Source organism: Anas acuta, chromosome 5 (assembly GCF_963932015.1).
Source record: "Anas acuta chromosome 5, bAnaAcu1.1, whole genome shotgun sequence".
NCBI classification, from domain to species: domain Eukaryota; kingdom Metazoa; phylum Chordata; class Aves; order Anseriformes; family Anatidae; genus Anas; species Anas acuta.
In genome coordinates, this window is record NC_088983.1 from 2,966,293 (window position 1) to 2,980,502 (window position 14,210).

At 47.3% G+C, this 14,210-nt stretch overlaps 1 protein-coding gene across 7 annotated transcripts in view; it reads right to left on the reverse strand.

The window, feature by feature from the left end:
- Window positions 1-14,210, reverse strand: part of NIN (ninein) — a 56,728-nt gene that overhangs the window by 22,563 nt on the left and 19,955 nt on the right. For 6 of the 7 annotated variants that reach the window (XM_068682248.1, XM_068682247.1, XM_068682249.1 and 3 more), the window contains exons 7-18: window positions 13,363-13,509; window positions 12,624-12,791; window positions 11,241-11,377; window positions 10,159-10,299; window positions 9,427-9,601; window positions 8,525-8,635; window positions 7,675-7,764; window positions 6,195-6,348; window positions 5,755-5,876; window positions 4,114-4,640; window positions 1,303-3,366; window positions 30-155 (exon numbers count right to left, since the gene is read on the reverse strand). In XM_068682248.1, the coding sequence (XP_068538349.1) occupies window positions 30-155; window positions 1,303-3,366; window positions 4,114-4,640; window positions 5,755-5,876; window positions 6,195-6,348; window positions 7,675-7,764; window positions 8,525-8,635; window positions 9,427-9,601; window positions 10,159-10,299; window positions 11,241-11,377; window positions 12,624-12,791; window positions 13,363-13,509 (3,962 nt within the window). The remainder of the gene's footprint in view (window positions 1-29; window positions 156-1,302; window positions 3,367-4,113; window positions 4,641-5,754; window positions 5,877-6,194; window positions 6,349-7,674; window positions 7,765-8,524; window positions 8,636-9,426; window positions 9,602-10,158; window positions 10,300-11,240; window positions 11,378-12,623; window positions 12,792-13,362; window positions 13,510-14,210) is intronic. The other variant, XM_068682254.1, reaches the window with a different exon arrangement.

Consider the following 14,210-nt stretch of genomic DNA (forward strand, 5'->3'; position numbering starts at 1 on the left):
CCTGGTCTATGTCCCTGTAGCATCCTTACCTCATTTCTTCCCGGGATCCATTCAGCTCCCTCAGTTTCAGGCTGGAAGCACTGCCTTCCTCGTTTAACAACGTCACCTCGTTCTTCAGAGCGGTGTTTTCTTCCCTGAGCTTCTCGGCTTCACATCTGTGGCAGAGAGACGAGACATGAGAACTGCTCCTGTGCATTGTCCAAGCCCACGAGGAAAAAAACCCACACTAAAAGCCTGAGTTGCTTGTGATACTTTAAAACAAAGCTACAGCTGGCTTATTTTATGAGCTGTGTATGGATTCGTATAGATTTTACCTTTCAAGTGCTTCCCAGATCACTGAAAAGGGACATTCTAGCTATAAAAAAATGCACAAAGTTGCTTAAAATCTAAGATACCGAGTAGAATGAACACAGTCCAATACTGTACTGTACCTCTCAGTCCTTAAACTTCCAATAACATATCCCTAACTTTAAACAGCCTAACATTGCCATATGCAGGCAGCAGCATGGAAACAGCAGAGTTTGTGAGTGCCTTTCCTTTCCCCGGGCAACTGTGGAGAAATAATTCAGGCATGGTGCAGTACTTGAAGGAATAACTTATAGGAAGTTGGTGCTGAATGATAGTTAAGCCATTTGTAGCCACTTTGTGACCACCAGAAAAGCACTTGCTGAGATACAGCAGGTAAAAAGGAGGCAACCTATTGTGTTTTCTTTGTTACAATGGTATTTGCCATGTAGTATAGCAGATGCATTCCTAATACCAGCTCCAAACAATCCAAAATAAGACTAATTCCTAACAAAAAAGTAACTGATTCTTTAGCATTAACTTTGATATTTAGAAAAAGCGAAACTCTTCTAGCTTTCCAAGCAACATTCAGTACTAGAAAGGCACAGAGCGAAGAGGTGATATTAGTAAAAATTAGAAGCATTCTGGAAATGTTACCACAACATTTTGGACATAAAAGCACAGGAACCTCTGATAGTGTCAAGTGTACACTATGAAGATGCCTGCATCCACAGGCAGAGCAGCAAGTTGCTGGTTTTACCCATTATTTTAGGTCACGTTCAGAGAGAACCAAGTCACACACGCTTATTTCAGCCGTTGTTATCCACGCTTCGACAGCCTGCCTGCTACGGGTTAGAGTCCGAGGCACCTTTTTCTACTCAGAGCTAAGCTACAGAGGTTAATGCAGCAGCCGTGGGGCGGTCAGTGGGACACTAGGTTAGTTTCTACGTGGAGCAAGCAGCACGTTGGAGCACAGCAGGGCCGGCACGCTTCCCACAAGGTTTTAGTGTACGTTACCTCAGAAGATCGACTTTTTGCTGCAGCTCAGTGCACGTGCTCTGCAGGCCGTGTGTCACTGTGTTCCTCTCCTCCTCCTCCTCATGGAAATGCACACCGTTTTGGTTCCCCAGGGCAGTAACTTTCTCCTCCAGCTTTCTGCTGGGGTCTTGTAGCTCCCTCTTGTCTGCCACCGTCTCTTTTGTTGTGTTGTCACGTTGGGCCTGCTCGGCCTGCAGGACCCTGAACATCTCAGGGTGTTCTTCCAGCTTTCCAAGCTGGCACTGTAGCCTTAGCTTCTTGCTGTGCACATCCAGTTTTCCTTGTACATCTTGGTTTTGACCACCTTCCAGTTCTTTAGCTTTTCTGAGGAGCTGTGTGCTTTCTTCTCCAAGCTTAATGCCTCCCAGGTTACCTGCTTCGAGCTTGCAATGAAGGCTTCTCAGCTTACATAAGCTGTCTTCTAGGGCTTTATTTTTCTCAATTAACTTGATCACTTCAGATTTTAGATCCATGTTTTCTGCCTGGATTTCTTCCTGGAGTGACAGAAGCTTGGCCTGTGCCACCAACCTTTCCTGCAGCTCCTCGACCCTTTTCCAAAGCTGAGGAATCGCATCCCTCAGGTCACCATTCACTGATCCAGGAGCGTGTTCCAGCTGGAGAGAGGCTTCCGTCAGCTCTTCAGCCCTCTTGAGATCAGTCTGCAGCTTGGAAGCGTCAGAATAAAACCCTTTATTCCTGGGAGCTATTCTGTTATTCGGCAGATGGGCATTCTGCTGCTTAGTGTCATTTTGTAGTACTTTTAATCTGGGAATTCTCTCAAGATCTCTCTTTTTCTGCAGCAGAGGCACCTGAGCCACTAGCTCTTGATTTTTGTCATAATTAAGATTCCAATCACTTCCCACTGCCATTTTATTTCCTCGCATCTGACCTGCCTGCAACCTGAGTGCGTGGCTGTCTGCTCTGCCTTCATCCCATGGTTTCTCCACAGCAGAGCGCATCTCAAGCACTTCTTCCAGCTCTGCGGTGTCAGCCTCCAAAATTGGAGGCACATTCACACCTACCGCCTTGCCTGCATCTCTCCGATCACGGGGCAGCCCCTGGAGAGCAGGATCCCTTCTGTCTTGCAGCTGTGGTGATTCTGCACCGGGGTTGGAGCGACCAGACCCGGGAGGTCTGGGGGGCTCCCGCTCCACAGCTCGCAGCCGGTGCTGCAGCCTGACGATCTCTGAAGCCATCCTCACATTTTCCTTCACAGCTTGCTCGTGCACCTTCTGCAGATTTATGAGCACATCTGCATCGTCTCCCAGAGGCTCCATACTAGAGAAAGCAGCAATTTTGCTCTTTGCTTTTGCATATTCATTTTCCAGGACCCTATAATGGTTCTGCAGTGCGGAAAAACTAACAGTCTCCCACTGCAATTTCTGGATTTTTTCTTGAAGGTTTGAGATTTCCAGATTCATCTCTGCCTTTTCTGTTTCTGCTCTTACACAAATGTCTTTGTTTAAACTTTCCAAAGCAAGAAGTTTGGAATTCAGTTCTTCTTTCTCTTGCTTATACTCACTGTTGAGTCTCTCCAGCTTTTGGCTGATCAGCCTCCCATTTTCCTCCACCAGGGATATATGCTCCTCCTTGTCCTTTAGCTCTTTCTCATGGTCATTTTGGAGTCGTGTTATTTTATCATTCAGCTTTTCCTCTTGCATCTCAGCAGCATTCCTCAGGTCTTGCAGCTCTTTCTGGAGCTGCTCCTTCTCGCACACCAGCTTGTTCACTTCCTCCTTGAAGTTCTTCTCCAGCAGCTCTTTCTCCTGGCTCAGGGCAACAGCAGCAGCCTTTTCATTTGCCAGGCTTTCCTTCAGCTGCTCGTGGGCTTCAGCAGCCTCCTGGGCAACTTCATCCCTTTCAAACTCCCACTGAGATTTTTCCTCTCTCTGCTGTTCAACAAGATCATGCAACTCTTGCTGGTAGCATCTTTCCAGGTTTTGGATCACTTCTTCGTATTTATTCGCAAGTGTTTGTGTGTCCACAGAAAACTGAGTTTCAGCATGAGATGCTCTTCTGTTATAGTCAATTTCCATTTTTTTCCTAAACATGGTTAACATAATAAATTACTCAACTCTGAGCTAATTCAGAAAGATTCAATTTTTTTTTTAAGCTACTCAATAAAACAAGCTGAAGGGTTACTATTTACGCTGAATTTTAGTGGAGCTACTATTTGATGGATGTTTCTGAGAGTCAAAGTTAAATTTGAGGCAGTTTGCTGAAACTTCAGAAACCAAAATCTAATTGTCTTGGAAGGGTATAACTCACTAAGTGTCCTTTGATATTGTTTTGCATACAATATATGCCTTTCCTGTGCTTCTCATCAGATTTAGAGAGTCTTGTCCCAAGAACATCCCCAAGATGTCCATGTCCCCCATCTCTCCCTGTCACCCCAGGACAGCTTCAGTTTCTGTTGACAGTCCTGCCTAACAGGCATTTACCAGCCATGCATTTACTTCTTCAGAAAAGACACCTCAAAATTCAAACTCTTTAAGTGCAAAGGACTATAAAGCACAAGGACACTGAACAGAGCTCAAGGCAGCCACATCTGGTTATGCTTTAACAGTGCCGTTGCCTCTAGGTGAGCTAAAAACCAACACAAATATCTGCTTGGAAGAAGTCAAAAGCCACTGGGTACCATCCCACCTGTGTCCTGGGATGAAGCAGGTGAGGGCACCGCTCAAACACACCTGCAACAAGCCTCAGGAATGACTCCTGCACCAGCATCACTGTGCCGAGCACTCGTGGTCAGTGCAGACCTCTGCTGCCAGGGCTGGCAGGGACACTCACCTTTCTTCCTCCAGCTCCTGTTTGTGCTTCCTCAGCAGCTCTTCCTGCAGCTCCTCTTTCTCCAGGGCGTGCATTTCTGCCATCCTTTTCAGCTGCTCATGGAAGCCACGCTCCAGCTCTCCCTTCTCGTCCTGCAGTGCCTGCACCAGCACCCTCATCTTCTCCTCCACCCAGACCCCGTTCTGAAGCAGCTCCTCCCGTTCCTGACTGAATTTCTCCTTTGCCTCTTCCAGTCTGGCTCTGAGATCGTCCTCGTGCTCTTTCCTCAAGAGTTCTTGCAGATTGGCTTTTTCCTCATTGAAACTCATTTGTAATTTGTTTTTCTCATCGTTATGCTTGCAGTCAAGCTTCTCCCGCTGCTCTCTGAGCACCGCTGCCTCTCCTTGCAGTTCTGCAACTTGGTTTTTCAGGCCAGTTATCTGCTTTTCCATTACGTGCTTCTCTTCAGTATACTTCTTCCTCATATCCTCTTGCTCCTTCTCACAGTGGATTTTTGTCTCATCTAGCTGCTTTTCATAATGGCTCACCTGCAAGAAGGAAAACAGATCAGTTCATTTTATACTGTATATTCTAGATATGTTTCCTGTACATTTGTGTTACAAATTTCCTAACATTCTACAGAATGATTTGATTTACGTATTAGCATCTTATATCAGTTCTCCCTGCAAAGAATACTGGAGTGTGCAGCTTAATTTCTTACAGGGATAAAGATGATTATTCTGTAGAAGCCGGTGAAATCCATGCTTTTCTGTTCAGTTTGTGAAAGAAGAGAAAAGCCACTAATAATTTTCAAGTCTAAGTGAGTTTTGCAAATTGCAAGTAGAATATTTCACTGATTCCTTTTTCAACCCCCTCCCCAAAATAATTAGATAATGGATTTCCCTTTAAAAAGGCTTTTACAAATGACATGGGGCAAGCCCTTTAAGGAAAAGTAATTTCAGGGTAATATTTTTGTGCCCTTTCTCCATACCCATGCCTCATTTCCCCTTTGTAATCAGGGCAGGGAGCTGTCAGCTTCATCAGAATAGTTTCAGTGCCCCTGTGTTGTGCCACCCACAAAATTGGTCTGTTATAGAGTCATTGCAGAGTTATCAGCTCTACCCAGAGATGGTCTAAGAGATGCGACAGAAGCCTGACAGGATCCCTGACTTCTGATCCTGAGCTGGCTCTTGCAGAACAAGCCTGTGAGGCCAGATAAGCTTTGCAAACTAGGAAGCCCCTACCCAGAAAATGGGAAACCACCAGGCACCACCAGCACTGCAGCAGCAGTTTGTGCTTTCACAGCACGGAGCGCGTTTCAGCGCAGTGTTCCCCACGCAGACTCCTGCCAGCTGCCTTCCTAACCCACAATTATTCCCTGCCAGTGTGAATGAAGTGGCTAATTCAGCTGTGCCAGCCCTTCAAGACAGGAAATGCACTACTGCATCTGAAAGGCTCGCTGCTCCTGTTAGCTGGTGGGCAGCTGGGGATGTAATGCAGCATCCATCCAGCCCTCGCCAGCACCCAGGAGGAGCAGGGGAGGCAGCAGCTCAGCTTCACAGAAAGGTTTTGGTTTCACCAGGGGTCAGAAGCCCTTCTCCAAGAGCACACTGTTTGTATAAGGCTGGAAGAGTTGTGAAGCTTGAAGGGAAAATAGCTCACCGTGTCTTCGAGCTCCTGTTTGAGGTGATGCAAGTCCCTGTGATGTTGCTCCTTCATTTGTTCAATGGCCATTTCTGCTTCTATGCTCATGTTTAACGGATTGCAGTCTTCTGAACCAAGTCCTTTAAAAACAGGAATTATATACAGCTTCAAACCCAAACAGCTACATTCTCAATAGAATTGGTAATGAATCTAAACGTATTCGGGCAGCTACTGCATCACTGGAATTCCCCCACACAGACAAGAAACTACAAATATTTGTTTAGCTTTGAATATAGCAGTTAAATTCCACTTAATGTTACACATTAAAATGGGACGTTGTCCGAGGAGTGCATTAGGAGGGTTTGGGGGAACCTTTACAACATCACAGCCAAGGCTTTATCATGAATATCTCATGAAATTTATGTCCCTGAAGTTCCCACACAGGAAATGTGTTTTACCTTGGTCAGGTTCAATGCCGCTGTTGCCGTGAGTTTTCAGATCGATGTCGAACTCCTCCGACAGTGAGTTTTTCAGCGATGGCCTGAAGGCCTTGCCCTGAGTGCGGTACTCCTCCAGCTCGGAGTGCAGCTCATCTATCTGGTCCTGCAGCTCCTGACCGCAGGGGAGGGGAAGGAAAGGAGCTGAGTGAGAGCAGCCAAGCATCTGTGCACCAACACACCCCAGTGACAGGGCTTTTAGGGGAGAAATGCTGTAGGTAAAGACTAAATCTTGCCAGTTACCATCCTCCTGTCTGCAAAACAGCACCTTCTCCAGGCTCCAACCCATGGAAGTAACATGGAAGTGTTTATTAAAATAATAGAGCCTTCTTCAGGCTGAAAACATGCGTTTTGCTTCAAAAATTTGCATGTTCTAGGTCCTTCCACTTTATTCCTTCTTCCCACCACAGTTTTAAGCAGCAGCTTAGGAACATTTTCAAGCATATTTGAGAAATACCTCCTCAAACACCATTCTACTTGAAAATCAAATCAGAAGCAAGAGATGAAATTAGAAAGGAGATATCCTCATTAGTGCATTTCCATCTGGTACTGCTGCCCGCTTGCCAGCAGAATATCCCAAGTGTTGGTGCCAAAACGCAGCATGCTGAGCTCAATGAACATCGTTTATTGAGGAAAATGAATCCATGAATGTGCAAACATGCAGTTCTGCAGATTTGAAAGGTTCAGAAAGTGAACCTTGAAGACTGACTCAGATCTGCCAGTACTCAAAGAAGTCAGCTGCACATTTAAGCAAATTCTTACCAAGAAGCATCGGTTCAGCAAATATTTCTAGAAAATATTTGCTTTTTAACTCCAACTTCTTAACAGAGCTACTATGCTGTTGCAGATTATGCAGCCTCTAGCCAAGACAGTCCTTCATTGAAGGAAAAGAGTCATGCAGAACAGGCGAGCCAAATGCTTGTTATCGTTATAGTCATCAGAAAACAGGTATGGAAATAGACGCTTTCAGAAGAAGCAGTCAGCTGCACGAGATGCAGGGAGAAGGCAAGCTTTAGATCTGTGTAGTTCTATTTCCTTAAACTATTACTGTTCCAGAAGCTGACAAAACTCAGATATATCTTATTCCTGCTGGTAGCTCCTGCAGCTTTAAATTCAAATGAGGGCAGCCTTTATTTCAGGAATCAGACAAACCACTGGGGCATTGACACACAAAGAATTAAGCTTGGTTTACACCGGTGGAGCAAAGGAGGCTCCATATACCCTATTCCAGCCCACCCCTAATGCATCTTATCTTCTCTTGACCATTTCCTTCTGCAATAAAAGCTTTCCACCAGCCAAGAGCACAGATTAACGTAAAAAAGAAATAAACCAAAGCATCACAAAACAGCAGTGTTGCATTGCATGCTGCTTCCAGAAAGGATGCTCTTGGGGAAGATGCATCCCTCGGGTGCTGTGTCCCCAGCCCCAGGGCTCGACTCACCCTGCACTGCAGCTCGTACTTGCTCTTCATCTGTGCCAGCCTCTCCTCCTGCAGGAAGAATTCTGCGCTGCTGGGATCGAGGTCACCGTACTGAAATGGCATCAACAGGACCCAGTCAGTCTTTCACACACCCCAGCTGGGATGCAGCTCTCAAGCAGCCCTGCAGCCTGCTCCCTCTTCTTTTTTTGTGTGTTTTTATTTCATTTTATTTTTATTCCCCTAGGGAATCCCAAAAGGGAAGAACCTCCCTAACAGATACCAGCTGCTATCTTCCCATCACTCTTACACTAACTTTGATTTCAGACCACACCTTTCTATCTTAATGCATGTACAAAGTCAGCATATTCCATAGAAATAAACATTTCCAACTTGAAACATGTCTGGAAGACAGATGCTGGGTGAGGATCATTGCGGAATCATCACCAAGGAGCCTTTGTCTGTAGATGCACGTGCACAGAAATGCCTTTGGAGAAGCTGGTGAGTTTATTGTATCATCACCACGCTCAGCTGTTTATCTCATTTTTCAGATGCAGTTTTAACAGAGATGCCACGTAGCACCAGACACCTCAGGTATCATCTGCCCTAGCTAGTCATCGGGTCTGTGTGAAACTATATTTTGGGGAAAAATCCCCTGTAAACCTGTGGAATGACTGCTTTGCTGTAAGACTTGCTGTTATCACTTAGCACAGGACCACAGCGAGGCTGGGGTATCTGCAGCTCTCTTAACCGGAGGGAGTCAGGCTCAGCATTTATTTGATTCCCTTGGGAGCAGCCCCTGGGGACCCCACCAGCAGCAGCTCGAAGCAGATTCAGCTCCGGACACGCTGCAGAGAGGAGGATTTACATTTACCTTCTCAGCCAGGACGTTCTCCAAGTTCCTCTGCAGCTTGCTTGCCAAGCTTTCGTACTCCGCCAGCTTTTCCCCCGTTTCCAAGAGCTCGCTTTCCAGACGGCTGTTTTCCTGAACCAGACAGAAACCCGACAGCCTCAGCATTTGGAAGACCGAAGAACCAGAAAGTGGCAGCTCATTCGAGAAGAGCAGTCTCCCAGTCAAGTCAGGGCACAGCACCGACACGAGCTGCAGCTGATGACGGGAGCTGTGAATTTCCTTCCCACTGTTCACACGTGCACATCAGAGCAGTGAGGGTACGCTGGCTGTGGGCCTGGAGGCCACCAGGCACACACTTCTTACTTGCTAATCCCTGCTTGGGGAGGAGCATTTTACACTTTCCCTGGCACCAAAAGGACAGCTGAGCTGGTCAGAAGCTGCTCTCCTGAACATCCTTACGGGTGTCAGCTCACGCTGACTGTCAGCGCTTTTGGTATTTGTAAGACAACACCATGACCTTTAGCTTCTGCTCAGCTTAAAAAAACCAACACAAAACATTAAGTTATAAGGCAGCTGACAGATTCAGAAAAAAATGTGATTTAAGTAAAAAAAATTTCAAAAAAATTTCCTAAAAAAATTTGGAAAAAGGATTCGAATATGTGGGATCATGGGTGAATGATATCATGAAATCTGAAAGGGAGCCCTACAAGTCCTAGCAGTAACCAATCAAGGTGACCCCAAAACATTTATGGATGTGCTTTTATCTCGCTGAAGCCACTTTATCAGCTGAAGCTACTTTCACCTAGCTCAATATATGCTGCCATAGATCCTCTCAACAAGGATCAAATCACAAGCATCGCTCCCTGCTTTTGCATAGCCTGGGTTTTCAGCAGAAAGTGCCATTTGCTTTCAGCCCCTGTTACCTTCAGGGAAAGGGTGAGGCGGTCACGGATGTAGTTCTCATCAGTTTTCAGCTTTTCTATCTCCTGCTCCAGCTCCAGCCGCTGCTTATTAGCCTGCTGCAGGATTTGCTCCCTCTCTTTCCGGAGTTCGTTCTTTAGAGCTGCGATCCGCTCCTTGTATTCCTCATCCAGCTTCCTGTTAAAGCATCAAAGGCAAGGAAAGCTCACAGAGGGAAGCAGGCAGCAAATGCCATGGCGTTAAGCTGGGTGGTTTTGGCACTCCGAGCCACTGCCCCTGGTGGGGCTGGCTCCAGACAGAAGGACGGGGATTAACCACGCAGATCGGTGCTGGATGATTTTTAGATGTGCACCCACAGCCTGGGCAGGGTTTTAGGATTAAGCCAGACTTTTCTGCAGCCAGAGATGTTAATGTTTGAAGTTCCACATCGGCACACACCTCTTAATGGGGAAGGTGAGCCCCATGCACAGGGCGACAGGGCAAGGGTGAAGAGCAGAGGATGGGACCTGGGACCCACGGACAAGTCTTGCAGGTGGGGTAAGGACAACAAATGCTTTTGTGTGGCCAAACACTTCAAGTCCTCGGGCTCAGACCAGTTTTCATCCAAACCACAGGTGCTCACACCTCTCCTGCCCTTCCTCCCAAGCCTCTACCTCCATCACCAACACCTGCAGTGATGATGAGGACAGGCAGGAGCTGCTCGCGCTCACCCGGGGTGTCCCAGGACACTCTACCTGAGGTTGTACTCGTTCCGGCGCTCTATCGCAGCGTGGTGGTCATCCACTTCGGAGGCCATCAGGGATTTCAGCTTCTCAGCTTTTTCCAAGTCCGACCGCAGCTTCTCTTTCTCCCTGGCCACTTGGTCCACCCGTTCCCTAGGGTGAACATGGCCGTGCTGGGTTAAGGCAGCCCTCCCCCAGAGGAGAGGCTCACCAGAGGCTTCTCAGAGAGCCTGGAAGAATTTCTGTTTTTTTGTTTTTTTTTTATCCTCAGCTGCATTTGTAGCTAGCTATGAGCTTGGGCACACAGCTCTGGGCCCGCCTTGATGCCCCCACAGGTCCCGAACCACATGCCAACCCCCTGCCCCATTTACTTGTTCTTATTTTTATTGCCTTTACCACTTCGTCCTCACATTTTATCCCACCTATTTTAATCACAGGTTAGCAAGGTTTGCTTTCCTGAGCTGCTTTCTTGGTGGAAACTCAACAACAAATCTCTCCGTAGAGTAAACATAAAAAGACAGACCCGCACAGTGGGAAGCTTCATCTTTTGCTCTAAAAGTGAAATGGGGAACTCATAGGCATGAGTGCTAAGCTGATAGGTAACACATCTGTGGTCTTAATGACCAAAGTCATCCCCAGTGATGCACAAACAAGAAGTCTGCACACCACAAGTCCTGTGCAAAGCCAAATTATGTTTGACATTCAAATGAAAAAAAGGGGAAACTCAGTCTTTGTCCCACGGCAAAACCTATGTAAAAGTACTCCCAGAAAGCATTTAGGATTTGTGGTGTTATCAGGTTGTGCTAGCCTCTGCCCAAACACTTTTGTGTTCCTTGGCCAGTGCCCACTGCAGACTGCACTGATCCTTTCAGGCTGGGAACAGCCCGATGCTTTGATTTCCCCCCCAAGCACATTCTCCTGTGATACTTGGCTATTTTATCCAAGTAAACCCAAATGAAGATGAATTAATGATAACCAAATAATGATGATCAGGGGGACAGGGAGGGGCCGTGCTGCTGCACAGCGGCTGCTCCTTAAGCTCCTGCTGGGCAACCCCCAGGGAGGAAGCAGAGACAACAATCCCAGCGACTTACAGCAAGTGCCTTATCTCTGTTTTGAAGCTCGCCAGGGCTGCCTGGTGGATGCTGTTCTTGGTTATTAAAAGCTCGTTTTCTAGCGCCAGCGTCAGCTCCGTCAAGTTCACCTTCTCGTCCAAGCTGAAGTCCAAAGCCTGCGGAACAACACGCTGTTGGAGCAGAGCTTTTTTGCTCTGCAGGAGCCTGAAGACATTTGTACACAAAAGGAGAAGCTCAAAAAAGATCTTTGCTTGCTGATGAACCTTCAGGAATGGCTTTGGGGCAATAAAACAGACCTCTCAGGCACCTTCCTACATTAAAGTGCTGCTGTTGGCTCTACAGACCGAAAAAAACATGGCTACACTGCAAGGGCAAGAGGAAAGTAAGCCCATGCCTGATTAAGAATATTAATTCTTTAGGGGACATAATTGCACCAGGAGCATTTGAATTTTTTAAAAGGCAAGAAAGTGGTTGAAAGTGTTCATGTAAAAAAAAAAAAAAAAGGGTATTGTGATAGAGGTGATACAGAAGAGGTCTTGCAGGAGGTTCCACAGTAAAATCCCCACCTCTTCCAGCACGTTATCAGTAGAAACTGATTGTATTTTCCTTCCCCTCACCTTGCACGAGCACAAAGGAGCTCACAGTACTGCTGGTGGTGCAGTTACTGCACCCATGCCACCAAAACCACGCAGCAGCACGGCCAACAGGGCCGGCTGTGGGCTAAAGGCAGCTCCTGGCAGGAGGAGAGTTAGGGGCAGACCATGCAGGTCTGGTTAAAATAATGTGGAATTATCAAGCTGGGCTGAGTCCAGGCTCCAAAAAGGGTTTTATTTGCATGAGAGCAACAGTTTTGCATAAAGCATTTATGGCAGCCTGGATGTTCAAAATCCATATGGACACGAAATGCTAAGAAAAACCCATCCTTGTCACTGCCAGTAACCCAGAAGGTCTGGGAACAGACACGTGGAAGCATCTTACCCCGTGCACAGCTTCCAGCAGGACGGGCAGGGAAGCAGCTTGCTTCAGGTACCTGATTTGCAATACATATGACCCTTTTACCCTGTATAATTAATTACTGGGCAGTGCAAGCTGTAACCCGGGTCATTCCAGCACTAAGAGCTTTGCAGGTGCTGCTGTTCAGCGAGGTAAAGGAATTAAATTGCTTTACACAAATGGAGGTGACCTCTTCGAGCTGAGCTGGAAGCCCCATTACATTTTAGCATTAACTTCCAGCTCTCTGGGATGCACCATCGTTTCAATGCAGGAAATTACCGGAGATTTCCCAGACCAGTTACGCTAGCACTAAGAATTTTAGAGGAAAAAAATCCAGTTACAGCCCAGAACCAAATAAAGAGGGGGAAATAAAGCAAATAGAAAGGGTGAGCTGTGCCTGCTGGTTACCTTCAGGATGTCCTGGCTGTTCTCGACACCCTCCTGGTGCCAGCAGTCGAGGATGCCCTCCACGCAGCCGTAGCCCATCCCATCGTCCAGGCTGGAGAAGAGGCAGAACCCGAGGGTGCTGGGCATGGCAGTGGGGCCGGCCGTGCGCCTCCCGCTCTCATCAAAGGACTGCAGAAAAATGGAAGAGCTGTGGCAGGGTGCAGGCAGGGTACAGCACCCTGGGGGTGAAGGATTTAGCCTGCTTTTCCTTGCAGCAGGAGCACTGCTGCTGAGCTCGTGGCACTGCAGCACAACCAGGTGCTTTGGGCTTCGAATAAATCCGAGGAGGAATAGCTTTGGATGGAATAACTTTTGGAGGAATAACTTTTAGGAGCACAGAGCTCCTAAAGTGTTTTCCACCACCTGCTATTAAGTGTTGCCTTTCCCTTAGAGGCTGCATGGGCGCTTGTGTTACAGCCCTCAGCTTCCAGCCAGAGATGGGCAGTAACTCCAGACTCTCAAAAGAAAAAAAAAAGGATGTGGGATGTGCAAGCCCACAGCTGACCTCAGGCCACATCTTTTCCCCCTGTTCACAGCCTGCACCCTTTTAGTGCCCACCACGTCCTGCAAGGTGCATCCCAAACCCCATTATTTCAAAGTGGCCATCTCTTCCCTTCCCCAGGAGGACACCTCTTGCCCCATCCCCATCCCAACAGCCCCGAGGGAGCTGAGCATGGCATGGGGAACCACGGCCCCTCACCTGCATGGAGAGGTGTCTCTTCAGCTGTCGGTACGGGGTGGATGCCGAGGGCGTAAGCGGCTTCCCGTTCCTGAGCAAGCCGTAGAAGAAATCCTCCACGCTCATGGTGCCATCCTGGTCCAGGCTGTGGAGCACCCCCTCGAGCACCTGCGAGCGGCAGGGGGCAGAAATTATTTGGTTATTGCCAAAAGCACCACAGGCAAGGACCAAAAGAGCTGCCAGGCTCGCTGCATCAGCACGGACTGGGAAAGTCGTCTTACAGAAAACTGCAGAGCTATGCACACTACCGAAATCCTGCCTGCCAGAGCATATAAGCTCCTTATTGTGGTTATCTTCAAGCATCCATCTTGTAAGGCAGCACGAAAAAGCCTCCTTGCGCCCTGCTCCCGACCCCAGGTGACACGAGGAATTTAGTGCGAGTTCGTGAGAAAAATGCCCAAACCTCTGCAGCATCTGAAGCCACTGAACAAAAAAATAGTGAGGCACTACAAGGTTACAATAAATCTATTTTATACTTCAAGGGCAGTCCTCTTGCTTACGAGCAAGACTAAATATATTAGGATTAGAGAGGTTACGATAGTCCCTTGCTATTCCTTTGCCTTCAGTTTATTTCTCCCACTTGCTGCCTTTCCTACCCTTTAATAACCTGAAAACATTCTTGCAAATGCTGCAAAGGAATAACAGCCCAGAAACAAGCTTTATGAAGGAAACTGTTTCAAGCAGTGGTATTCTAAGATGGGAAGCAGTTTTATTAAAAAAGCACTGAATCTTATGGAGACATTTTGCTAAAGAAATAATTTACTCAGGGACTCTGTCTGGAGGACAAAGACAGCCCGAAGGTCTTTGCA